The sequence below is a fragment of the Chiloscyllium plagiosum genome, chromosome 40 (assembly GCF_004010195.1).
Source record: "Chiloscyllium plagiosum isolate BGI_BamShark_2017 chromosome 40, ASM401019v2, whole genome shotgun sequence".
Classification (NCBI taxonomy): domain Eukaryota; kingdom Metazoa; phylum Chordata; class Chondrichthyes; order Orectolobiformes; family Hemiscylliidae; genus Chiloscyllium; species Chiloscyllium plagiosum.
Window position 1 is genome coordinate 25936448 of NC_057749.1, and position 27486 is coordinate 25963933.

The 27486-nt window shown below is 37.4% G+C and overlaps 1 protein-coding gene across 9 annotated transcripts in view; it reads right to left on the reverse strand.

Annotated features, from left to right (window-relative positions):
* Positions 1–382: 382 nt before the first annotated feature.
* The window catches only part of c40h15orf39 (chromosome 40 C15orf39 homolog), a 90918-nt gene continuing 63814 nt past the window's right edge, over positions 383–27486 (reverse strand). For 4 of the 9 annotated variants that reach the window (XM_043680626.1, XM_043680622.1, XM_043680625.1 and 1 more), the window contains 2 exons: positions 12094–15611; positions 383–2956 (listed from right to left, as the gene is read on the reverse strand). In XM_043680626.1, coding sequence (XP_043536561.1) covers positions 1953–2956; positions 12094–15571 — 4482 coding nt within the window. In that variant the 5' untranslated portion in view covers positions 15572–15611 and the 3' untranslated portion in view covers positions 383–1952. Of the gene's footprint in view, positions 2957–3059; positions 3107–4805; positions 5008–12093; positions 15612–18917; positions 19034–27486 lie in introns of those variants that run through there. The other 5 variants (XR_006309837.1, XR_006309838.1, XM_043680627.1 and 2 more) reach the window with 5 other exon arrangements.

Sequence of the window (27486 nt, forward strand, 5' to 3'; positions counted from 1 at the left end):
ACTGACTTAAACTCTCACTATCATTTGATTACGGAGACTTTGTTCACAGATTTGCTGCTACCATTTCCTATGACAGAAAAAGGCAGTGAGGCACATAAAAGAGGTCCTTCAGCAACTAGCAGTGATAAACTTTCTTTAACACTGTCTTATTATAGAATACAGAATGCTGCAATCATTAATGCAGATCTTGTAAAACTGCATGCAGAACTCCACTTATTTCTCTAACCAGCTAAACAAGTCTTTGCAATGCCTTTGGCTCCGAGGAGATGAACCTTGCATCAAGTAAGCCTCTACAAGAGCTGAAGTGCATCGAACCATAACAGGAACAAAGTGAGAGATAAGAGATAAATTCACACCACAAAAGAATCAAGAAAACGTTGAACTGGTTTGAAATCTTTATACAAAAGTATACACAGAAAGGAGTTAGCAACACTGTTTCTTTCACCTCCCAATTTCATGTAGTATTTCAATATCAACAGATGAAACATGAAAATGTAACAACTTTAACTTAATTAGCTAATTTTCTTATTACAAAAAGTCCATACAAAAACACTACAGTGTAGCTACACTACTTAATGCAATTTGTGCTATCAATGCCCCAATTTCTTAAGTCTGTACATCAGTAACAATTTAGATAAACATACTTGTCAAACTCATCATGAACACAAAGGTTTCTTTGGGCAGAGGACAGAATTTAAAAATACTTACTGCTAATTGTTTGTGGAATCACTGCCCCACAAAAAAAATGGTTTAAACTTGATTAAACGTTGAATCAAAAAAGGCCTCCTATATAGTGCTGGTCACCCATCTTTGATAAATACTTCAATAACAGAGGACCAACAAGCAGCACTGGTTCTGCATGGAACTGCTTCTGCTCACACCCAGGTTCTCACTTAGGAGATGAAAGCGGACAGTACACAGGTAGGAGGGAGGGAAGCAGTTAACAATTGTGCTGGTAGTATTGAAAGTTCTACACTAACTTTATATCTAAATCCAACTTGCATATTCAAATTGCTGAACTGAATTTGAATGGCTATCATACAAGAATAGACATTGTAAAAACACATACACAACGATTGCCAGTTTGTATTATGCACCATCTGTTAATTATAAATCATAGTCCAAGTTAGTCCTGAGTTAGCTCATTCTCATTGGGGATGTGGTTGACAGGTCCCCAAACGACCTCTAGCATTGGCTAGGGAATAGAACAAAAGATGATCCAGGCTTACAGCTTTCAAAGGTTTTCCAACAATTTCACTTAAGAAATGCTTGTAAAGGCACCCAGCAGCAATGGAATTGGATACGGTTGTAAGGCGCTCCATGCCAAACATCACATCAACTCTTGCTTCTGGCTGACACATGAAGAATCGCAGCAGAGCCAAAGACTGACAGCTGCTAGCATACGTGGACAAAGGAATCAGCACAAGAACAGAAAATGGAGAGAACAGTGCAAAACAATTTCGCCTAAAAAAAATTGATACTTAGCTCAGAAATTACTGTAGGATGAGTGGAACATCACTGATTTTTGTTGAATGAAATAGTTTGGGACATAGAGACCTTTTATCTTTAGTTAACTTGACTAGGGAAACATTTGCATTGAATTCCATTCCAGCATTTTTAGAAGTTATTGACATCATAGTATTCAAAATATTTTCTAGCTTTGTAATGTGAACTGACAATGCTACCTCTTGGCCGTGCTGCAATGCAAAAATCCTCACACAAATTGGTCTCTAATATTTTGCACTGTAATTTTGAAGGACCCTGCACTTAAATCTTAAGGAGAATGTGGGAACTGCTGCAATCTTTTATTGCCCTGCTAAATAAACAAAATAATGAAGACCTGATGAATTACTTTCCTGGATGGCATATACAATTCTATTTTACTTTAGCCTGTGTAATTACCATTAGAGATATGGAAACAAAGAAGGTAGCACAGTGCTTAATTTTACAAGTCAGTCATCAACTCTTAGCCACCCTTTTTCATAATCCTGCAAGAGTTCAAGGTAGTACTGCCAGTCAGGTTCAGTGTCATATTTAACCTCGTACACAGTTTGTAAAGGATTCTGGTGCTTTTCATGCACTCGAACCACTACACCTTTATACCAGGATTCTGATTTATCCTTTTCCTCATACAGATGTCGTATACGTTTTCCCACTAAATTTGGGTATTTCTTGCCTTGGCGTTTTCTACAAGAAAGGGGTTTAGTTATTTTCTGATCCAGTCGTTGAGAAGTACGTGTTAATATAGGCTTTCTCGCAGCAACAATCGACTTCAGCACTAAATTTCTATGCAGAGCAGTTTGCCTCGGTTTCTGAAACTTTAACCGCACAATTGAGCCGCGAAGATGCAGAACTTTAGATGTGCTTCTAGTTGGCCTCAGTGCTCCATTATTCTTTTTATTTATTGGCATTTGAGATTTTTTGATCTTTCTACTGCAGGAAACGTTTGTCCCTTTATTGTCCTCATTAACAGTCACCCGATTTAGTCGAACCACCAAAGTAGTGCCCTTCCTTTCAAAGTTGCCTTTCATGAGAGCCTTTTCATTGTAAACTCCTCTTCTTTTCTGTAAATTTCTAGGTTCTGACTGGGACACTTTGCTTGACCGTGCTGTACCAGCATCTTGATCAATCTGTGTGCAGGATTTCTTTTCTAAATGGTGTACAGATTTTGGCTTTATTGTCTGTATAGATTGTGAACTATTGCTTGAATCAGTACATTTAGAGTTACAGTTTATGGACGATGTTGTAGCTCTGATCTTCCTCCGTCTTTTCTTAGGGTTTGCATTATGTCTGGCTGTTGCGATTCCATTGTCAGGCTTCCCTATTGAGCAGGCAGTGTTTGCTACTGTTTCGTTTCTGATGTCTACAGAACTAGGCTCTGCGCAATGATTTTCATTAGCATTCTTATCAGCTGGATTCAGAGTTGCTTCCTTCATGTTTTCATCACTTTGTTCACCTTGGTTAAAAGCAAAGAAAATTGCCCTGTTAATATTGCAAATACACAATGAAATGTTTAAGAAAGAAAACAAAAAAGTGCTACAGGATTCAAAACACTGGTTAACAGATACCTGCACTGGAGCATCTAGACCAACATGTGAAGGTAGATCTGCAAAAAATAAATTTATTTATAGTGATCTTTAACTATGAATGTAAGATTTAAGTCTAATATTCCAACTAGGTTGCTTCAATATTGTTTTCTAAGTATAAAATATTTTTAAGTATCAAATTGCTGGCCTATAACCAATATGACAGCTGTGTTTGACAAAATCTGATTTCTTTACCTGGCAGTAATAATCTCAATATCTGGCTTTCAATTTGAGGGACATAAAAACCTAGCAAATTCCAAACTGAATTTAGATTCAGGCTTGTATGCAAAGATGTAATAAAAGATTAAGACAGATATCCTCAAATCTTGACAAAAGGTTCTAGGATTCTCCAAAGTTTGCATCATATACTCATCACTGCAAGGTGTAAAAGCAGATTTCAAACTCAGCGTGCCAGCCCCAATTAATGACATTTGCTTCATGCAAAGGAAAGGTGAGTACATACAACCTTTTATTATCCCCATAGAGCAATTTTTGAAAAGAGAAACAAATGCACCCAATTTGTGACTAGGATGTCAAAACCTCAACCTGATAATCCAAATAGCAGGATGAGAGTTTGACATTAAACCATTATAAATGTAAACAATCCAAGACCAAGCTCCCAGTTTAGAACAATGTTTGCAGAAGATAAGAAATTTGCTATAAGAATAGTCTCATTCTTTGAATTACACAAGTCAATGCTCCTTGATATATCATCTCTTGTGAAGTGTGGCACTTTAGTGGAATGGGAATTTAAAAGTTGAGAGCCTAGATTAATTTGCCACACTGCATATTTACTTGGGTACTGAGGTCAAAGTACGTGCAATAATTAGTAACAAGATCAGAACTTGCTGGAAAAACTCAGGTCTGGCAGCATCTGTGGGCAGAAATCAGAATTAATATTTCGGGTCAAGTGAAGATTCTGAGGAAGGATCACTCGATCCAAAACATTAACTCTGGTTTCTCTCTACAGATGCTGCCAAACCTGCTGAGCTTTTCAGTTTCTGATTTACAGCATCTGCAGTTCTTTTGGTTTTTATTATGCAATAATTAGTAACTTAGTCTGACCATTTTTGCAGATACTTCAAGGTTACATATTTTAATGTTGGTCACAAATGCAGCTCACTTTGATTCCAAAACTGAAGGAAGATTGCCATGCAGACATGAGAAATTATGTGTCAATATTATTTCGTTGGAAGTGCCCAATCATGGAAACTGTGTTCCAACGTAAAATCAGGACTGAAAAGAATAGGATGTGAAGCAGTTACAACACCAAAACCAACGGTTTATTTAATCAATTTCTACCAGCCAGGAAGTTGACAACATTAGGTCAGCTGCCAGTTTTACCTTTTCCATTGACTAGGTAAATTAGGAGGGTTGTAAAACGGATGTCTGACCTACTGCTGCTGACACTGGGCCTGGCAGGAATAGTTAAAGGTGACTTTTACCTTGCCTAGAAAAGCAATACACTGCTTAAGTCAGAGCCATCAGATAAATGTTAGCTGGTCATAAAGCAATGTAATTTACTGAACCTCCAGGGCAAGGTAGGAACTCCCAAATGAGATAATAATCCAGCTTTAAAAGACAAATGGCTTAAACAAATAACCCCTACCCAGGAATCTACAGTATATTAGAATTTCCTGTTGGCAATGTTGTGTTGTACAAAATACAGCTGCAAAAGTTAGCTATAAAGAGTACAGATGGAAGAATAGGTGTAAGCACCTTCCTCTGAAGGTTTTAATAAATGTTCATTGCTCCTTAATGACTCACTGGACAGCTCGATAGACCTAAATAGATCAAGATGATCCTAGATTCAATTTCTGGTCTGAACTCAGTTTTCCGATCTCAGCTAGGACAGCAGCATTGTCAGCCTCAAGCTGCAGGCCTGGCAGGTTTCTGCTCCTGGTTGTTGCCCAATGTCTCTCTGCAAAGTAAACGTACGGATATTGGATGAGGGCTAAATAAGTCTTGGCAATGATCCAATCTTTGTCCCCAAAGCCCATCTAGAATCTAAGATGGGCACTTGAGTGACTGCCATATAGCCAAGATGTTGAACTACCACAGACAGCTACAGAATTTTCCTATTAACAGTCACTGTCTTCAAAAAGAGGAAGGTAAACTAGAAGCCATATAAACCACATTGACAGAGACAAAACACCAGCTCCTATTTCACATTGACAGCAACTATAAAGTAATAAGGGCATAATTACATTGTATAACGTTGAGAGATGAATGAAGAATACAGCAAAACGTAAAGCAGAATAAATGGTCACTAGCAGTGGGTAAGATTGGTGATGTAGGAGATAGTAGTCCAGCCTAATCAGTAATTTCTGGGCATCAAATACATCCAACACTCGATAAAGAATGAGTCTGTAAGAACTATGTAATGCATCTTGTATGAAGTGACTTGCTAGTTCCAATCCAATTTTTTTTAAAGAAACAGGCCCAGGGCATAAAATTACCCTTGAATGGCATCAAGAAACAAACTGAACAGAAGCTAACTAGGGATTAGAGCATTGGATTGAATGTCAAGCCTAGAGGAAGAAATTAACTGGGAGCAGTGGGAAAGACAGATAGACATGCCACATTCAAAGAACAACATAGAATCTGTAAACAAAGATAGCCTCTGATGGAAATCTTGACACTCTTAGACTAAGCCAGTAACAGGGCTGGCAATTTACAGTTCAATCAAGACAAGTGAGGGGAGGGAGGATGGCACATATCTGAGTGATATGACATGATAAATGTGGCCCAGAATAAAACTCACATTTCAGAGAAAAATGGCTGAGGGAACTCTTCAAAACATGAAGTATTGGAAACTCTAAAATGTTATGGAGATAGTTCTCATTATTTACAGGAATTTGAAATTCACAAACTGCAGTAAATGAGGGATGAATGGAGTAAACTAAGTAAAAATCAAGCTGCTGGAGATTGCCAAAAGGAGCTGTCAAAATGCTACCTCAGAAGCCCAGATCAAGACAGCTATCACCATGGTGTGCAAAACAAAAGTGTAAATGCTCACATCTCAATATTCTGCAACTCTTTGCCATTAGTCCAAGTCAGTTGGTTAGGATTTTACAAATAAGTTAAGAATTCTAAAGTGACTTTCTGGTGCATTATTTTCTTTCAATTCTTATAATTCTGTCAAACTTGTCATTTTTCTCTCAGATGCTGTTGACACTACAGGCATTTGAAGTCCCAAAGGCTGACAATTAATAGCACCTCAAGAATTAATAATCTGAAATATTACTGAGACACCTATAAATTGGCAAATGGATAAGATTGAGCAGATAGCTAAAGGAATTATGTAGTTCTGTTTCAATGGAAGGTGACACCAGAAGGAACTGCACTATTGAGCCAGATGGAAAGCAAGTGCCTCACATGGACTTTAAGGTAATAAGTGGAATGGGGTACAGGGTAGAGAGGTTCTGATGTAAAAAGATAATATAGTTCAGTAACAGTAGAGGAACAGTCATGAAATTGAGCTTTAGGTATGCTGAGGTGGAATGTGATTAAGAAATATGGCATGAATATTAAATCTGAATAGCAGCACAACTAAGCTTCTTTATACCGTTGAAAAGAAAGGCATAGTACGACAGTCTTTATTGCAACATGACTAAGATAATCGGGACTTGAAGTCTACATGCACCAAGTTTTAAAAGACCCAGAAGGATTAGCAAAAAATGACTTTTTTAAAGATTTTTTTTTAAGATTACTTACAGTGTGGGAACAGGCCATTCGGCCCAACAAGTCCACACTGACCCTGAACAGCAACCCATCCAGACCCATTCCCCTACATTTACCCTTCACCTAACACTACGGGCATTTTAGCATGGCCAATTCACCTAACCTGCACATTTTTGGACTCTGGGAGGAAACCCACATAGACATGGGGAGAATATGCAAACTCCACACAGTCAGTTGCCTGAGGCAGGAATTGAACCCAGGTCTCTAGCGCTGTGAGGCAGCAGTGCTAACCATTGTGCCGTCCTACTAAATAATAAGTGAACATAATCAAAAGTAAGCAGGCAGTGAGTTATTTTACTGTAGAGAAAGGACGTACGAATGGAGTGAGTGTACAGCTTTGGGAGTGGCAAAGTGGTAAATTGTATAACTGCAAATATTAACCAGCTAGGTGGTTTTAATGGAGAATTTTCTCTTTTATATAAAGATTGGGACACAGGCTACTACACATAAGAAAAGCTGTGAATTTCTTGAGTATATCTAGAATGGTTTTCTGCAACAATCCATCTCAGTACTAACAGTCAGCGATTCAATTTTGAATCGACTAATGAACAACCTAACCATGCATGAACATCTACCTAATAGCAATCGTAATCCAACAGAGAATTCCAAAGAGGGGATCCACAAATCAGGGATGAGATTCTGGATTAACTAAGCTGAATCACTACACTGAAGCAGACAATAATCACAATGAACTAATGGATAAAACTGGTCAGTAGGAAATGTTCAAAAATATTATAGATACAGATCCAGCTTATACCACAAGGAACAACAGCACTACCTAGCAATAAAAAACATGGCTAAATGAGGCAACAAACAACAAGAACCCAAGTGTAAAAGCAGGAAAAAGATACACAAGAAAGTACCAATCCTGGCAAGTAGAAAGGATACAAAAACAGCTGGAAGCTAAAAATAAAACTTTGAAGCTTTGTAATAGATAACAAAAACGTAACTGTGCAAATATAAAAACTGAAGGGATGTCAGCAGCGATGTGAGTTGCTTGAAAGTTGATATTTGTCAAAGAAAATGGTGGGTATATTGATTAATTATTTTGCATCAGTATCTATAGTTGAAGAACAGGTCAACATGTCAGATAGCCAAATTAACATTTGAGAATCATCAAATGTTCATGTAAGGGTGAGGCACTAATGAAGAAACTAGTGGAAGCTGTGCATATTTTACAGTTGGATGTTGGATAACAATTTCTGGTTTATATTGAAGACTCTGAACAAAACTCATACTCAATAGGAAAATAACTTTTAATTTAATTAAGCTGAGTAGAATGTGCACATAATAGAACAATCCTAATACATTTTCATGTATATCACACTGAACCGATTTGGATTTATGAGCTCAGCTCCCTAATCTTGACTGTTCTGGAATGTGAATGCCTCATTACCCTTAAAAAGCTAGGAAAACAAAGGCTGAAACTGAGATAGTAAGAAAGTTGGAAAATGTTCATACGTGACAGCGAGAGACAGGATAGAAACTGATGGAAAGGTGAACTCTTTGTGGCCTGATTTGAGCGTACACTTGATTGTCATGGATTGAATGTTTGTGTGTTGTTCACTGGAGCTCGAGATTCAGGAATGTTATGAATATAATTTGCATTTTGGTAATCTAAGGTGATTTTAAAAAAAGCCATGCTGTAGGACAATGGTACTAGGTACTTTAGCTGAGCGAGGTTACTTCATGACCTTTTCCACATAGTTTAGACTAGTCCCTCGTTATGATGTACTGTTAAAAGGGAAGCTTATCTAGCCAAGGCAATTGGACTTTTGGCCTGGCTTGATCACTCTGATGTGCATGTAGCTTTATTCCTGATGAAGGGTTTTTGTTCGAAATGTCGATTTCGCTGCTCGTTGGATGCTGCCTGAATTGCTGTGCTCTTCCAGCACCACTGATCCAGAATGTAGCTTAATTAGTCAAGCATGCTCAGACCGATTTCTCTTCCTCTACAAACATTTGCCACTTTATTACTGCTTACCTGATTAAGAACATGTGGCGCTTTTGAAATCTCAGTACAAATTTCTGTCTCAAGACAGCTTGTTTGCAGCAATAAAGGGAGCACTCTTAGGGATAGGAGCTGGCGCTGCTACTCTGCTAATGGTTTTAAAACCTTAGCTCAAGCCTGGCTTGTAGGTATCTGTGTTATATTGTAACGCTGGGGCCATTGGCAAATAAAGGTAATAATTTAAACTAAACTGTCTGTAAGAGTTTTATATTCCAGACTACTACAGAGTATGATCTCCAGGACGAACCAAGAGAGAGGCTTACAGGTCCAGTCCATTAGGGATTCCCTGAGCTGTCTCGAATAGGTACTTTAACATCAATCCTGGGCTATTAAAGGAAATAGGTGAGAACACTGAAATATTATAGTTTACGAAGTTCTCTCAATTCAATAACTGTTCATTCGGATTGCAAAATTGCCTATGACATCATATTTAAGATACGTGACAAAAGGAAACCAAGGTATCACTGCTCAGTTAACCTAATGTCAGTCATCTGGAAATCACCAGAGTCAAAACTAACAACAGGATTACTCAATATCTTAACTTTTAGTTGATCAAAAGAGTCCCGATTTTTTAAAAAGGTAGATCACATTTGACAAGTCTGACTGAATTGTTTAAATAGGTTACTAGAGAAGCAATGTTTTTGTATACAGTTCTGGAAGGCATCTGATACAGTCATCCAGAAGGCAATTGATCAGATGGATACCTGAATCCTAAGAATTCAGCAAAGAGGAGTGATCATGGATGTACTACTGTTGAGTTTGTAAGATTATGATGGTCAAAATATTAAATGAAACAAGATAGCAAGCGAGGACTATTTCCATTGGTTAGGAAGTATAGAACTGTGAAGGGAATCTTTTAAAAAAAATTAAGAGCTAGATATTCCAGAAGTGAAATTAGTACAGGTTTAGAACTCACACAAATAGCATTCGATAACTCCAGCTGAAAATCAACAGAGGGATTGACAGCTTTCTGCTAGCTGAAGATATTAAGCAGATATGAGGCAAAAGTGAGTATAGTCATTAAAATTACAGATCAGCTATGATCTAATGGAATGGTAGAACAGGGTTTGAGTGACTAAATAATCCACTCTGGTTCTTGCAAACATTATTTAGACTGAACCACAAGTCAGCATGACAGAGACAGAGAGGGAGCACACAAAGAAAATTTGAAAATAAATAATAAAGGTAAACAAAACAAAAAGTTTACAACTATTATACACTATAATGCTGACAGCTAGCTCATATATGCTACCAAAATCCTAGGAACAATCCTGCAGGTAGCTAAGTGGAGTTGGAAATTTCAAATTAACCTTCTTGAATACATCCAAGGTTGAGATGGGCAGATGTTGGATCTCTCAGGAAATCAAAAAACGATTCGGAGAGCTGGTAGGCAAGTCTAAAGTTAACTATGATCATGCCAAATGGCGGACCAGGCTTGATATACTGCATGATCCTCTCCTGATCCTACTTCTATGTTCTTTTTTTTAAAATATTTTCGATCATGGGATCTGGATGCCATTTACTGTTCATCTGATTGTGCTGGAGAAAGCATTAGAATCATAGAATCCTTACAGTGTGGAAACAGGACCTCTGAAGAGTAATCCACTCAGACCCACTCCCCCTACCTTATGTTTACTCCTGACGAATGCACTTAACCTACATATTCCTGAACACTACGGGGAATTTAGCGCAGCCAATTGACCTAACTGCACATTTTTGGATTGTGGGAGGAAACCGGAGCACCCAGAGGAAACCTACACAGACACAGGGAGAATGCGCAAACTCGGCACAGACAGTTGCCCTAGGTTGGAATCGAACCCAGGTCCCTGGTGCTGTGAGGCAGCAGTGCTAACTGCTGAGCCACTGTGCTGCCCATTGGCGAGCTGCCATCTTGAACAACTGCAATCTTTTGTGTAAAGACAGCCACAATGCTCTTCAGAAGGAAGTTCCAGGGTTTTGGCCCAGCAATTATATAGTCAGCAAATTGTAGTCATTTTGAGAACTTGAAAAAGTAACTTACAAAGTATAATGTTTTGAAATGATGTAGCACTTTTTCTTAAAGAAATAATATTCACCTTGGTAACACAAAACTGAAACATTCACCATTCTTAGAGACAACTCTACTCACAACATTAACTTTCTACTCTCAAAGGACTAGCCCATCAAAGTTTTGGTAGCACTTAGTGAGCCATTGTTTTACTGGGCAAAACAAAAATGATGGTACAGCACCAGCAGTTTGGAATACTGCATAAAGGAAAAAAAGCAGTTGTAGGGAAATGTCTCTTCATCACTATAGAATGTGCTATATATCCAAAGAAGCACTAGCTCCTTCCTATGTCCTCTACCCAAATGCTGCCCAGTGAACAAAAGAGTAAATTGAATCACTGGAGGATGGTATTCACTCACACTCAGGTCCTTAAAAACTTAATCAGGCCATCACATTGAAATGTGCACTTCTTTCCAAACTGCAACTCATGACCAAACGTGTTTTATTTTGGAAAAGTAAACATCAAAGTGGTCACCCAATTCAAAGACAACCTGTAATGTAAACAATTATACATTCTTTCCCATCCATAAAAAAAATTAACATTATTGTTTTTTGCTTAAAACATGAAAGCCCAGTCTTTTCAAATCAAAAGGAATTAAAGTAGGAACAAATATTTTAAACAGGGACAATTTAATACTGTCTGTTCAAAAGTAACCTGCACCACAGTTATAAGACAAGCTTTTACAACATATGGGTTTATGTGGAAAACTTCTACATGGGATATTTTTCAGAAGGCTGGTCAGTTCCAGTTTCCAAGTTAACTGTTTGACGGCTGTTATAGTATTTCTGCACCAAAAGAAAAGTAACAAGATTAGTTTATCATTAGTGATGACAGGTTTAATAAACTTATTCTAGAAGATGTAATATTAGTATTTTTAATCAGGAAAAAATAGGAAATGTGCACTTTGCAATAATGTGCAGTATGCAGAGTTAACAAGTTTATTCTTACAAAGGCAAATAACTGGACATTTGGGAAGTGTGATGAAAAATGACAGGCAAGTTTAATAGCTGGTTTAGAAGTGATATTAAGATGCTGGGCTATAATTATGTAAAGAGATAGATTGTTCATTAATGTGAAAAAACCCTTATTTTAGCACATGGAGTTTTCAAAAATCTTCAAGTTACAAAGAATAAGGTCATTGCTTAAGATTAGACGGCCCTTAAGAACTTTTTTTTTGCACACATTAGAGTTTAAACATACTCACCAAGACGAATTTTCACACAAGAATGCCACAGAACATCCAGCAGATCTTGATAGATTTCAGGTAACTGCTTTAAGGAAAGCAGCTTGATTAGTCTGGAAGAACACCTTTGAAGCTGTAACTCTGTCTGCAGTTTCTTCTCCTCTGAAAGGGTCGTTGGTCTTAGTTCTATTTTGTGCTCCTGGAAAACTTGATCAATTGTTGCTCCCTTGAGGCTGGAAAATAATTTCTCCTTCACTAAGTATATTGGAATAAAAATTGTGCCAGCCCTTATTACATGGGGAAATGGGCACGTTCTGGAATAAATATAGCTTTCCAAGTAGGAAAGTAATTTTTGTAGGGTCTGCTGGACGTGGCCATAGTTGCGCCAAATTTCTTTTGCTTTCGACATCTTCAATGCTTCAAAGCTTCTTGTACCATTTTTTGACTTTACTGAAGACCTCAATTTTGGAGTTTCCTTCTCTTCAATGTCCCGCAAACATGCACACAAAACCTCTTCAGAGGTTTCAGCCACAGACTGGGTGATCATGTCACATAGGGACTGATGAAGATGTACAAAATAATTATAAGTGTCATTCTCGTTCTGCATTAACTTGCCATTACAAGATGAGTCCACTTTGGTTTCACAAGATAGCTTGCAAGGTTCAGGATTAGAATTCATAATTGATTTAACCACATCAGGTAATATTCGCTTCAGAGGTTTCAGGGGTCTCAAAATTAAGGCAGAGGGATCAACTGATCCAATCAAACTAATTTTTTTAGCTTTAGTAATGTCTTCAGATGGCAGAGTTGAATTATTTTCACCAATCTTTGGAGGGACAGGTCTCAGTATTTTATACTTATTCATTTCTATAATAAGGTGGTCACTTACATTGCTGGATTCATTAGAGGGTGCAACAACTGCCTTCGTTCCATGCTCTTCAGATGGCCATGTGCTTTCACGTTTCTCTTCAGTACTCTGAGATTCTATAGTATTTTCTTTTTCATTTGATATTTCATTTGTACTTTTCAATTTTTCTCCAGACTCACCAGAAACCAGGGCATGTTGAATAACATTCAAAGGTGGACTTTTTGATTTAGTACTTAGGTCCAAGGCCATTTCATCTTCCATTTTGTTCATCCCAAGCTTTCTATCACCACTGTGAACCATACACCTTGCACTATTACTACTTTGCTGAGGTAGGCCCTTATCAAGCCTATTGAATTTAGGAGAAAGATTAATCTCCTGATGCTGAACATCTAAACAGTTCTTCGTGCTTACTGTTTTCCTAAGCTCATCCTCAGATGCACCTTTTTCATTTGTAGATTCTAAACGCACAGAAGCGTCACCTGTTTTCAGTTCGCCATTCTTGGGTTGCAACTGACTACTGTCTGTTGCCAGTCTTTTAGGGCCAGGTGTACTGGAATCAAGATCTATGGCACTATCACTTCTGCTGCTTTGAGTTTTATTTTTCAAAGAACATGAACATGATTTATCACAATCTAGTTCGCAGTTTGGACATTTTGAGAAGAACAGACCAGTGGCTTCCAGGTAGGCTTTGTAGGGTGCCAAACTGAACACATTGTTTATGACTGGCATAGGAGGGGAAGGAGGTGGGGTTGATCTCTTGCTTTCATTAGAAGCAGGGGAGGAAGCAGGCGAGAAATTAATCACAGATGTTTTTCTGGTTGGACTTACAGTATAGCTTTTTTGTGGGCTAGCCAATCTGACTTCTACTGGTTTATTATTCAGGATCTCAGGTTCTTTACTGAATATAAACCTACCTTGATCACCTTTAGGGGAAATGTGGATGCCTGGGCTATGTTCTTGCAGATAAATATCCTTTGGTCTTTGGTCACCTGGGGAGCCAGCAGGTCTCTCAAATGGCACCTTCAAGTGTTTGCCAGATAGCACAGGGTGGAAGGCACTGTGTTTGCTTATCAACTGCTGCGGACCAGTATATTCCGAATTATAAAGAGTATTTAATGAATTGTAGCATCGTTCATTTGTTTGTGCAACGATGCGAGGCCTGAAACGCAACAGGTCTGGTGAAAGATGCTTTGCATTAGTTGGATCTTGGAGAGATGAAGCAACTTTGTTTCCAGGAGTACTCTGTTGCTCAAACTCAGTTGAGTGTGTTGCAGGCTGTGATACAGGATGAATCAAAGGACCAGTCGCAGAGATACTTTTCTGTTGCTCTGGTGGCGGAGGAGGATGACGAGCAGCATACCCAAAAGATTCAGATGGTTGTGCATAAGGATTCTCTGAAACAAGCTGGCTTGCATAAGGGGAACTGGGTACAGGCATCCGCCCACTTGCCCCTGGCACTGGATAATTTCCCATTTGGGCTTTGTAGCTATGTGGATGTAACAATGAGTAACTACCCACACTTTGCTGGTTTGAAATAGTGTTCAGAGAGTGCAAAACCTTTGGTTGAATTGGCACTGGATATTTCGGTGGTGATGGCTTATCACGATACAAAGATGGTTGCATCTGTTGCCCTTGAGTCGTCCCAAATGGATGTAAGGGAGCTTTCTGCAAGTCTTGGATGTTATGTATGGATGTGCCGCTATGACCTGGTACAGTTCCATTAGAGTTTTCATATGAAAGCACAGGATATCTGGGATCTTGAAGAACACTACTAGTGTAAGTTCCATATCCTCGACATAGGGGTGAACGCACTCCAGGTGATTTCCCAGTTTCTTTGGTGATTCGGCCCACAGAGCTAATCTGTATATTGCCAGATCCACTATGCAATGAATTATTTTTCGCAAGCGGATTAGCATATTGCTGACTGTGCATCAGTTGACTGTTATTCACAATTAAACAACTGGAAGTAACAGGAGGTGGCATCCTCCATTCAGTTTCCTGTCCTCTTCTATAAAAATGATCTGTTGAATTTTCCAAAGAGAAACCAGCTCCTGAACAACAGACACTATTCCTATACACTGGTTGTGGGAATGCTACATTTGCAGAGTTACCAACTGTAGATAAAGCAGACGAATGTAAACTGTGTTTTCCAGCTGCAGAAGAGCAGAGCACAGCTGGGAGATTTTGGCCTTTTCTCAAATTCTTCTGCCGTTCAACGAAAGTGACCCATTTTGATCGAACATTCATTAAATCTTTGACCAAGTCAAGTTTATCATTTGCGTTCACAGATGGCTGAAATGGTCGGGATACAGTTTCATGTTCTGTCTGATATGAGCGATTGTTGAGACTTGAAACTTGACCTGGTGGTGACTGGGTGTTTGGACCACCCATATGATGCACGCATGGTCGGGCCTGGTTCCAGATACCTTGTGAATCTGTTCCATCACGATTTTGAAGATGATATGCTAAATAAGATCCAGTGTACTTGAGGGGATTTTCAGCAGCATAACTAGATAGGGGACTGGGTTTATAAAGTCCTGTTGATAACCCATTCTGGTCATTCTCCAATCGTGGCATCTTACTATAAATAAGCGAGTCCATGCAATCAACACTTCTTTTATTGGCCATCATGATGGTCCAAGACTTTTAACTCCAGGTAAAGGGAAAGAGCCTTAACCAGAAGAAATAGAATAGAAAGTTAAAATTAAAACAGATTTGTGATGCTTTAAAAATGCATATCAGTGAAAATAACTGCAGAATGCACACACTAAAATGGAAAGTGGAAGCCTGTACAATTATAGAATTGTTTCAGAGAGATTTTTAATATTATTTCTTAACTTCAATGGATGTTACTTGATAGACAGCAAAGTGTCAGATGATATAGAAGAATACAAACAAAATAAGAAATCCCAATAATATGAACGAACATGCATTGGTAATTATTCAGTTATAATAACTACTACGACAGTCATTAGCCTGCTCATTTACTGGAGCAGTACGTGCAAGATGGCCAGTGCGTAACGCAACACAGGGACTACCTATGCACCAGTGTTTTGAATAAACCCAAACATGGTCTGCTGGAATCAACATTTGTCTAGAATTCTTAATAGTAACACAAGGGGATTTAGTCACTCAACATAATTCGTAACATAGTTGGTTGGTAGTACAGAATTCGATCATTGCTGGAAAGAGACATACTGTCAAAGTTTTTGTTTTGTATTCATCAGGACAATTTGTAAGAGTTTCTGAATTTTAAACCACAGGTTAGCAAATTTAAACAAAGCCTGGCAATTAGCTGTCACTTATTAACTAGCACATTCTCCAAGTCAACACCTCTATCAGAGAGCATTTGCCAAACAATTAGAACACTCTTCAGTATAAATGTTGGTTTCTCTCTTAACTTGGTGTCAATCAATTGTCATAAGTGCAAAATGAAAAGCTTCAAAATGTCTTTTCAATAATTCAAAACAGTGAATCAAACGACTCAAGTTTTTCTGACTTTTTGTAAACCTTTAAGATAAATAAGATCCAACCCATTCTCTTTCTAACAATTATTTGTATTTTGCCACTTTTATTGACTTTATTAGAATTATAATGAATGACAGATTTTACAAGAAAATGGCTTCAATTCTCAATAAAGTTTAGTGAGGACCAGACACAGGTAGTGTGTCTGGTCATAAAAACAAAATACAATTTACCATAACTTAAACCATAAATTAAAATCACAATTACCTGCTCAATTGGTAACATGTTAATCCTCTAGTGAACAAATTTGCCTTAATTCCATTAAAAAAAATCTGATTACCTGAATCATTTACATGATGAACCTGTCCTTACTGCTTAGTCGTCAGTCAAAAGCAATTCATTTGTATTTTATAATGAATGGTGCTGGTTTAACTACCAACCTATTACAGTTCTTACCATACTTGCCGACTAGATTTACATAAAGTTCTGAAGCACAAATGGTAAAATGCAGAAATTAAACAATCTATTCAAAATTGCAGGCTATGAAATATTCGAACAAATATGCACAACTATTATATGCCCTTTACTTAATTTCACGTTCTCTCTTATCGCCTTACAATCACCATATTTGCAACATAAAGACACTCATGCTTATATAGCTTTCCTTTTAAGAAAAGATTTACTTTTAAATCATAAGTTAAAAGTCATCCCCTTTGTAGCTTTTTACATGAACCTATGGGGGAAAATGTGCTTAGCAAGGATTCTCTCTCAAAACTGGACTGAATAGTAATCATAAACTCATAACAAATGAAGAAGATACTCAGCAGACCTCCTACCTTCACCAGACTTAACTCCATGATTTTCTTAAGGCTATTCGCCCAGGTTGATACTTTGTGACTATAAGGCTAAATAAATATTTAAGGGCTAAAGAAATATTTAAGGCCTCTACTATCTCACTGAAGGCACATCCAACAATCGGCTCTGAAAATTCTGCTTACACCGACAACTACGACAAACTCCACCCACAGCAACTGAGACAAATTGCACATACAGAACACTCTAAAAACAGTCAAATTTTCTGTATCTCCAAATGCTAGCTTCACAAAAGTGATCAGTTCTTCCATGGATCATATCTCATACACCAAGTTTTGTTAAAATCCACCCAGACGTTTTTAAGGTATGTTGTTCACAGGCAGTAATGAAAACATTCTCTCTCCCATTGAAGTTATTCATTAGCATTGCAGAGATGTGTGCCTACTGGGCAATTGACATTCCATTTAAAAAATAAAGAACTGAGTCTAAGCATTGAACAAACTGTTCTACAGCATTTCTATAAAATGCCAAAGACCTATCAACAGCGGGATCTCAATATAAGACTCTTTGAATTTGGATCTTTGAATCCAATAAAGACCCATTTGAATTGGAAATATTAACAACAAAAATGCAGAGTACTTGCAAAATATAGTGCAAGCACTTTGTAGTATGCGCAGTCAAGGCTAGATTGAGTGTATAATTGTGAATCTATACTCAATGGTGTTGTTACATGAAATGTCAAAAGCTTCACATTAAGTTCGCATCTACAAGTCTTAAGTATTACAAGAATCAAAAACATTTTGATGTGGTCATGGAAACCTATTAGAATCTAAGCTAACTGGCTTGATTACAAAACTGTTATGTATCTCTACGCTGTAAGACTATTTGAGATCATTCTCTCAAATAAATGAACGATCTTCAGTCGTGTTACTTTTTTCTGCTTCATTTGAACACAGATTGCTGAAAGGAAACATTTTTTGTAATCGCACAAGACAGTGGAGTAAAGATAAAATGCTATAAAATTAATAAAAATAATCTAATAAAAAATACAATCTCAAACTGAACCAAAACATTTCACAACCTGTTTATAAAAAGGTTTACATTCCATGATGCAGTTTTCTCAAATAACCACTAAGTGGCACACAAATCCTAAGCTAAACCTTTCACTGCAGAACAGATTGATAAAGGCACGTTCACCAAATGCACTTTGCTGTCCAGGAGGTCGGACTGTGAACTTACTGTGTGTCCTCTGGAAATGACATGATTTTTCAGAACTTCAGTTGAAGCATAGATGACCTATACATTTAGCAACTTTTAGCATTATATTATAGTGCTTAATATTACTAAATATTATAGTGCTTAATCACAGAAGAAAAAATATAGACTTAACATATTACATACAAGAGTTTTGAGCATGGGGTCTTCCAATACTCAATGTATTCTCAGCCAAGTTTATAAATGAACAAATCAATCTTCATTTATAAAAATGCTCCAGTATACGGCATGCAGCTCAAGACCACAATAAAAATATAAGCTATTTTGATGTTAATGTTTATAGTTATTTAACAAATATTTTCGTGCACTTGGTTGTCCAGTTTATTACAAACATTACAAAATGCAGCAAAATTTAAACTTTAGATTAACCTTCTATTGGTTTATAAACAATAATCATAAGATCACAAATAGCAAAATTACATACCATTATAGACCTTTACTAATATAATCCATTAGCTCCACAAATAATAATACATGCACAAGTAAGTCAGCTCATCAGAAACTTCAGGGAATTCAATCTACGACCTGTGCTAAAGCAGAAGCAATAGCAACTGAAAAGTCTTTAGATGCTGCATGCTGCCTATTTGGCAAAGGAAACAGACTCGTGACAATCACTGCAGGATCAGCCAATAACTAGCTGCCAAGTACGCTTTTTGAAGAGCAGCTATCAGCGCAGCTTGTAAATATTTATTATCCACCATTCACTATTAATCTAACTCTAGAGATTTAATCATATATCAAGCAGGTTTAAAAAATGTAAGATAAGTGAATGTATATCTTGACACAAATCACAAAGGTTGCCTTGACTACAGAAGTTATGAACAATGAACCAGAACATTATTAAAGGTTACGATTTCTTTCTCTATACTTTTATTTTCAGCCAAATTATAATTTCTTTCTTCCTCCAAAAGTGTACTGTAAAACTGAAACTATTATCACTTTCAATATTCAACAGCAAGAGCCTGAACTCAGAGCTTAGAAATGGAACATTTGATAAACAATGATTTTTAAACATTTAACAAAGCCATTAGAGAGGTCTCATCTCTTAAAAAGAAACCAAAAGGTTCACCTTTTTAAAAGGTTATACAAAATATAAAGCTTTCTCATTCAATTTTAAAAAGTGATGCCATTGCTGAAGTTCTTTGGAAGGAAAGTAATTCTGCAATGGCAAAATACAATGGTTTGCATTGATGCCAATAATGGAACCAGATTGTTTTGAATAAAGAAAAAATGCATCACATTTATAATTAATTTAACATAAATGTGTTTAATTTGGATTGAAAACAAAAAGTGAATGCCAAGATACCCCAATCTGGCACACCGACTGATTGTTCCTTGATTTAGTTCCAAATCAATGATGTCAGTACCATGACAAAAGCACTAAAAAGTGTCAGACTTATTAACATAATCCCTCCCTTCACATCTATCCATTCAAAATAGGGTGCAAAACCAAAAAGCCAACTGGAGAAAAGGGACTGGGACAAAAAAGGGCATTTAATGGTCTCCAGTTAAAACATTCTCATACGCACTTAAAGACCTCGTAAGCCCTTATCTTAACATCCTTTTTCCAAACAAGCATGTGTCACAGTAATTTAACAACTTTGGACTAAAAAGTTGTTTCTGGGCTTTTAATTTTTTGCACATTGGTCAGAGCAAATGTTATAAATTACAAACTTAACTGTTCCTGATATTAATGATTTCCAAATGCAACCATAAACTAGCATTTGAAATACAACTCAATTTCAACAAGACGCAAAATATCTAGGGAAATTAACTACTAGTTATCAATCCTTTGCCACTTGAAATGTCCCTAACAAATATTTCACTATAGCATTTTGCTGTTAACTCAAAGCTTTTACTTAATACACATTAAACACACACCCCAAGTCAAAGTCCCAACAGGTGATAGTTGTACAGTCTTGGAAGTAAACAATTTCACATAGATAACATTTCTCCAGTTGACGAAATCTTACAGAATTAAAAGCTTTTTGAATGTGATGATCCAGCTATTCTGTTTTATTTCTGAACAAAGTCAATATGGAATGATTAGCCTCTCAAATCTGAATACATATTGTGACCCCATAACTGCTGATACTCAATTTATACAGAAGAGCTTAACATCCAGTTGGGAAAGGTACGAGAACACTACCAAGTTCCTCAAGATTTGGAGATGCCGGTGTTGGACTGGGGTGTACAAAGTTAATAATCACACAACACCAGATTATAGTCCAACAGGTTTAATTGGAAGCACACTAGCTTTCGGAGCGACACTCCTTCATCAGGTGATCCCCTGATGAAGGAGCATCGCTCTGAAAACTAGTGTGCTTCCAATTAAACCTGTTGGACTATAACCTGGTGTTGTGTGATTTTTAACTAAGTTCCTCAAAGCCATATTTAAACATAAAAATAGCTAGCCCTGTTTCTATTCTTCCTCTCAATTATCTTAAGTCTCCTCCAGTCCTGATGTACTGGCTACTCCAACTTATTTGTCATGACATACCAGCATTAATGTCTAGTTTCCTGCATCACCTCCACCTCTACCCCTTCCATAATGTCCTGGCCTTGCTCTCCTTGATGTTAATTGCTTGTATTTCACGGTCTGCTGCTTCATCCTACTTGTAAGTTTTTTCTCTGGCCTTCACAACACCACTTTCTGTAGTTTAATGGCTATATGATAAAATGGAGCATCCTGAGAAAGTCTTTTGCAAACTGCCAGATTAACAAATTACTTTGGCCACCTTCCCTCATCAAGCTGCAAATTCCACACACCTTGCCCAAGGTGCAACTAACAAATATTTAGATAAATCAAAACCAAAAGTGCCTAAAGCTCCATCCATCCCCAGGGCAACATATTGTGCAAGGGAAATAACCTACAGATCTGCTTGAGGATATGTATTCTTCATCTAAAATTCTTCACATTTTCTAATTAAAGAAAACAGCCATGACACCACTTCAGGTATATTAAATGTCTTAAAATTAATTTGGTCCCCACTCACGAAATAAATCTCTCCATACTGGCACTGTTGAAACAACTGAAGATGTCACATCTCAATTTCTTTTTAAATTAAATAAGCCTACCTGCTGTTTATGATCTTACCTGTTAACCACTTAAATCAACATGACCCCAATTTTCTTTTAATAGCATTCACTCAAGACTGCTTTTATTTACTAACCAGATGTCCCCAAATTAAAAAATGAACATAACAAGGGATAATATAAACGAAGAATTAATAAAACCAGAAAACTGCTAGAAAGAACTGCAAAGAGATTTGGATAAAACAGATGATGGTTGAATGGCACAAGGGAAAAGTATATGCAGGTGAATCCCAAATAGATGTGGAAAAGTGTAAATAGATTACAATGTGCATGGCGATAAGCAAGCATGAAAATTGGAGAAACACAGATAGCAATATGATTTTTAATGGTTACCACACTATAGATCTATACCACCCTATCTGCTTCCTTCTCCTGACAATGCAGAAGCTACAATGGCAGCACAGTGAAAGAGAAAATTAAAATTATAGTTTTGTATTTTCTTCTACGAGGTTCCTGAAGTGTCATAGCTTTACTAGGTTTGTCATTTTATTTGTTCTGACTGACCCATAATCTTCCAGCAATTTCTTTTGTTTCAGATTTATCATAAACCACAATATTTCATCCCTCCCACCTTTTAAAAACAAACTATTTTATAATACCTTTGCATTTAATGGTCTAATAGTGATTTGCCCAAGTACATAGATGTTCACCACAATCCACAGGTTGTGCCTTTGTTTTGCCCTTTTTGAAAATGTACTACCGGCCAACATTCAATTTATTCACAGCAAGTGTGCAAATATAGGTGAATTTTGACAAAGTACAGCCCTGTGCTGTACTTTTCTGCTTACATATAATTTGTGAATAAAGCATGTTTATGAAATAAAATAGTGAAGCACAATAAATACCAAAGACAAATGAAAACATCCATAACAGATTTAGATTGTTCATGACTAAAAAATGCTTTTAGATTAATTGACAAATTGATTAATCCAACAAACAATTCTGACCCATCACTGCTCTGTTTAAAATTTGAAATCAAAGATTTCCAAATGTTGCAGGTGACCCAATTTCTTCTGGTTTTAACCAACAAGTTAACAGGGAATTCAATTTGCAGGTCAGAGATATGCATACAATGTGGTTAGTTATATTCCTACTCACTGCTGGCACAATTCCAGATTAAGCATGCCTTTCAAATTTAGGTTAAAAAAATCCAAGATGCTAAAAAGACTCAAAAGCCTGATCTGCTTTTCCTAAAATAAAAGGAGATCCCAAGTATTATATCCTCCAAATATTGAGTTTCATCCAGATTATAGAGAAAAAGGAGAGAAAATACAATATTACTTCTAATAGAGAATTCCTTTTTAAAATTCAATTATTGTTAGTAAAGTTTAGATAGGATACCCAATTATTAAAAATATTGACCATGATCCTAAAGTGAAGACTGTAAAATTAATGAGAATGCTCTCTCTCAATTAAGGAGGTTATCATTTCCTTACATCAATATCCATACCTTCAGCACAAACACTCAAGCAAACCCAACAAATTCAACTGGTCACTTATGTTGTTCTTTGAGGCTAATTAGCTAATTTCTTACATAAAGGGGTGGTTTCCTAATTGTTATCAACTTCCACCCCTTTACGTTCCAAATCCAGTTTTGCTTCCTTAATGAGAAATTAAGTTGAATGTTCTAGGGAAGTTTACATAATTGTTAATGAAACGGTCTGGCCTTTAATTCTACTACAGCTATGGTAGTCAATTTCTCTTTAATTGTGAATATGATTTTAAGATTATGGTGATTTCTTGCATTAGGCTAGGTAATAAAGATCTCTCTTATCAATCATTTTATTGCTGTAAAGATTCAAAGTGCCTACATGCAGTTCTGTGATCTCTGTTACTTTTTTAAAAATCATTTCGAATATTTAACCTTTAATTTATTGGAAATAACTCAACCTTATAATCCCCTACTATATGCATATTTCTTTAATTCACAACAGTGGGTATGTAACTTCTCACAATGGAACAAAATTGTTGAAGGATCAAACAACAGTCCACTAAATAAATTGTGGAGTCTCACTCAAGATCAAGTTGCTATTCAAAATTGAAAGGTTCAGTTTAAAACTTCAGTATACAAAGCCATGATCAATTTGAAAAGCAATGTTCAGAAGACAGGAGTTCCATTACATCAGCAGCAAAGATCCCAATCTTTTAGTGCAGAATCACACTCTGAAGTTAATGATGTTACGAAAATTGTAATTTGTTTTCATGTGTAGAGGACAAGTCAGCATCCAGGAGAGTAGGACTTACCTCAAACTGTACTCTAAAAGAGAAAAAGCAAGCTTCTCTTCCCATCCTGCAACCGAAGTGAACTTCTTCTGCTGTTTCTCGTCTCTATAGTGAGATCATCTGAAGATGCCAGATTCTATATGTAGGTTTATGAGATCCAACAACCTCATGAATCCCTCCATGAATAAGTTGCAATTTCTTACACAGTAAACATCTAAGATCCATAAAAATGCAAACTCTGAATCAGTGGCAAAGGAACAATCTCCCTCCCCTGACCTTCAGTGCACACTAAACAAAACTGTTTTCAATCTTAGGGTGCTGACTAACCCTTAGCTGAGCTTTCAATTCTATAATCGTTCTAAAGACTCCGTCATTCAGCACCACTCCTGTCTCAATTCATTTGTTGCTTATGCATATTTTCTGTTACCCCTACAACTGGCGCTCAGTGGTTAGCAATGCGGTCTCACAGCGTCAGGGTGCCAGGTTCGATTCCAGCCTCGGGCGACTGTCTGTATAGAGTTTCAACATTCTCTCCCTGTGTGCGCGTGGGTTTCGTCCGGGTGCTCCCGTTTCCTTCCACAGTCCAAAGATGTGCAAGTCAGGTGTCTTGGCCGTGCTACATTGCCCATAGTGTCAGGTGCATTAGTGGGAGGGAAATGGGTCTGGGTGAGTTACTCTTCGGAGGATCGGTGTGGACTGGTTGGGCCGAAAGGCCTGTTTCCACACTGTAGGGAATCAATCTTAAAAAAAACTGACTTCAAAACAATCTCAACTGAGGTTGAAGGAAAACACTTCAGCCTTCTCTTCGGAACTAGATTCTTCCAGCATTAATCATTAATTTCCAATGATTTCAGATTTTCTCAGTTAGGATTGCTAACAGAATGGCTGCACCAGAGAAACTGGGAAAGAGGAGGGCAAGGTACTTTATGGGATCAGCCTACAAGATGGTCAGGACACTTGAACCCTACTTACTATGCTCTTGCCTATTCCAAAAACCCTTTCTGCAAGTACCTCCAAACGTGAAAGCCTACTTATATGACTGTCATATTTCGGGGTCACATTTTCAGTTGCCTTCAATGGAACTTCAAACGTTCCATTCCATAACCTCCCGAATCTTGCTTCTACGTTACTAAGTTCCTTGATATTTACACCATGGACTTTTAGTCAGCAGTCATAACAATTGTCAATTGTCACCTGTTTCTGCTCACACAAAAGAGTACTATATTCCTCAGCATCTCCATTTTTCACCATTACTGTGCCATCAGTTACTAAAAAAAAAATTTCCTACATCTCTCTCTCCTTTTAATATATCCTAAAACCTATCTCCCCAAAAGTTTGGACTTTTATCCTATTTTCACTATGCGGCAAAGTGTAAAATTTTGTTTGATAAAGGTCCTGCGAAGCACCTTGGAAAAACGTAACCACATTAAAGGTGTTATGTAAATTTTTCCTCTAAGTAGCTTCATTATTGTGAATACAAAACATTTACCTTAAAACTCCACACAAAAAACACATCAGCATGACATTTAACACTCATGCAAAGAAATTGGGTAGAAATCATTAACTCCTACCATCATCTTGGGAAAACATCTTAATGTTGAAGACAGTTAAATGTCTGTCTGATGTAAAAGAATTACATCCTATCTTGAGCCATTTTTGTCATTGTCTGCTGCATGGCAAGCCTGTTTTACATCAGCCACTTTATGACTGAGTAAGGAAAAGGGGCCTCATGTCTTTTCACATAGTGTTCCTAGCATTGCCTTCCTGAGCCATAACATCTTTGTACAAACTTTTGATGTATGCCTCTATAGTAAAATAGTACTTTAGTTCAGCAACACTCTTTCTTACACTCCTCCCTGTGAACAGTTTTCACTCTGACAGGAACACAGAAGCTAGTGACCATTAGAGGGCGCCACGCACCCAAACTATCCGAGATACAAATCAAACAAAAACAATGAAAGGAAATGAATTCAGTAGAAACTCTTGAGAACCATGACAAAAATCACCATGTAAATGACAACTTGGGATACTAATGACCCCTCCCCAACCCCCCTTCCCAACTGATGCTTCCTGGGCTGAGAATATTTCCTGTTTTACTTCAAGTCCTTCCTCTCCATCTGGTTTGATAGCAGAATTTCACCAATTTAGTCATGATATGAAACTAACTGCTCCAGGAGAAAACCCTCCAAGATACAATAAAGGTGTTAGATTAATAAGAGGTTCCTCATGTAGGAACACAAGGTCTTTGAGTTCCAAAACTCTCCAGCAATCAATTCAAAAAAATATATAAAATTACACTGCCCCCGGGCAAGTGTTTTCCAAAGCAAAAATATAAGCATCCGAGTAAATGTTAGAAGTGCAAAAGTAGTTCCTGATGTGCAACATACATTTTATGACAAATCGAGAAGAGCACGTGTCAAATTTCCTTCCTTTCTTGTGGTTTTAGCACCTTCCTCTTGAAAAAACAAAGTAAAATTACTGCATTGATAAACAGACCACAAATTCTCCATCTTTCTGTGGAACATTAACAACCTCTTTGCAACTTTAAAAACTTGTTATTTACTAACCTACAGCCTATCCACTATGTGATTCAGTACTTTTGGACCAAAGTGGTCCAAATCATAAGTTATAAATGCCAAATTTGTTGCAATGAAGTATAGGAACCCTGTAAGAAACTTTAAATGTTGTTAAAAAGTGCAAACTTATAAAGAAAATAAAGTCACAAACAAACCATAGAACGCATATATAAACTATGCAACATAGGAGACTCTATAACAAAATAACTTTCTACTCCTTGACACAAGATGAAAAGCAAAACCATTGTTTGAAGAAACATTATAGCAAAATTTATGAAAATTATACTGGCTCATTAGTACGCTGTGGCAGCAGGTTAGAGGGAGGGAGAGGACAGATCAATGACCAGGGTCAGGGCTAAACTCTTGGAGGTGCCAAGATGTCACCAAGCCTATCCAATACCATAAATGGATCCCTCTCAACCTAACTCACCCCCATACCCCAAGATCCAACAACACTCCCTCACCAGTACTACTCTGACTTCTTCCCTTCCTTGACCCACTCCACCTCCCTCACCATCCAATCACATTATCTCTACACTCTTTCAATTCTTTCTACACTCCCCCCTCCATCAAACATCTGCTCTCATGCATACTCGCCATAACCATCCTCCCTCCTCTCCCTGCTCCATTACCCACTTGTTTCTCCTAAACCTCATGCACCTAAAATCGCTCAATCTGGCGGCATCTCCCGCACACTCTCGACATCTCCACTTCCCTGACATTTTCTCCATTAAGTCTCATCACCATGTACCAACAACCAACCCTCACAACTACCAATTTCCAAATCCAATCATCCTTCACAACATCTGCCCCTTCCCCTCTTCAATCCCTCCATGTATGACTATGCACCAAAGGAACAGAAGTTGGCCATTTAGCCCACCATTCAATGAAATTTTGGCCGACCTGCAATTACACAACTCCACTTTATTGCCTTTCCCTATAACCCTATGTTTCCTTATTGATTAAGAATCTGTCTACTCCAGCCTTGACATCCTTCATTTTCCCAACCTTCTACCTACTTTACAGCAGTACCCCCCATACCTTCTGAATCAAACCCATGCAACACACACACACAATTCTCCAACCCCTAACACCTCA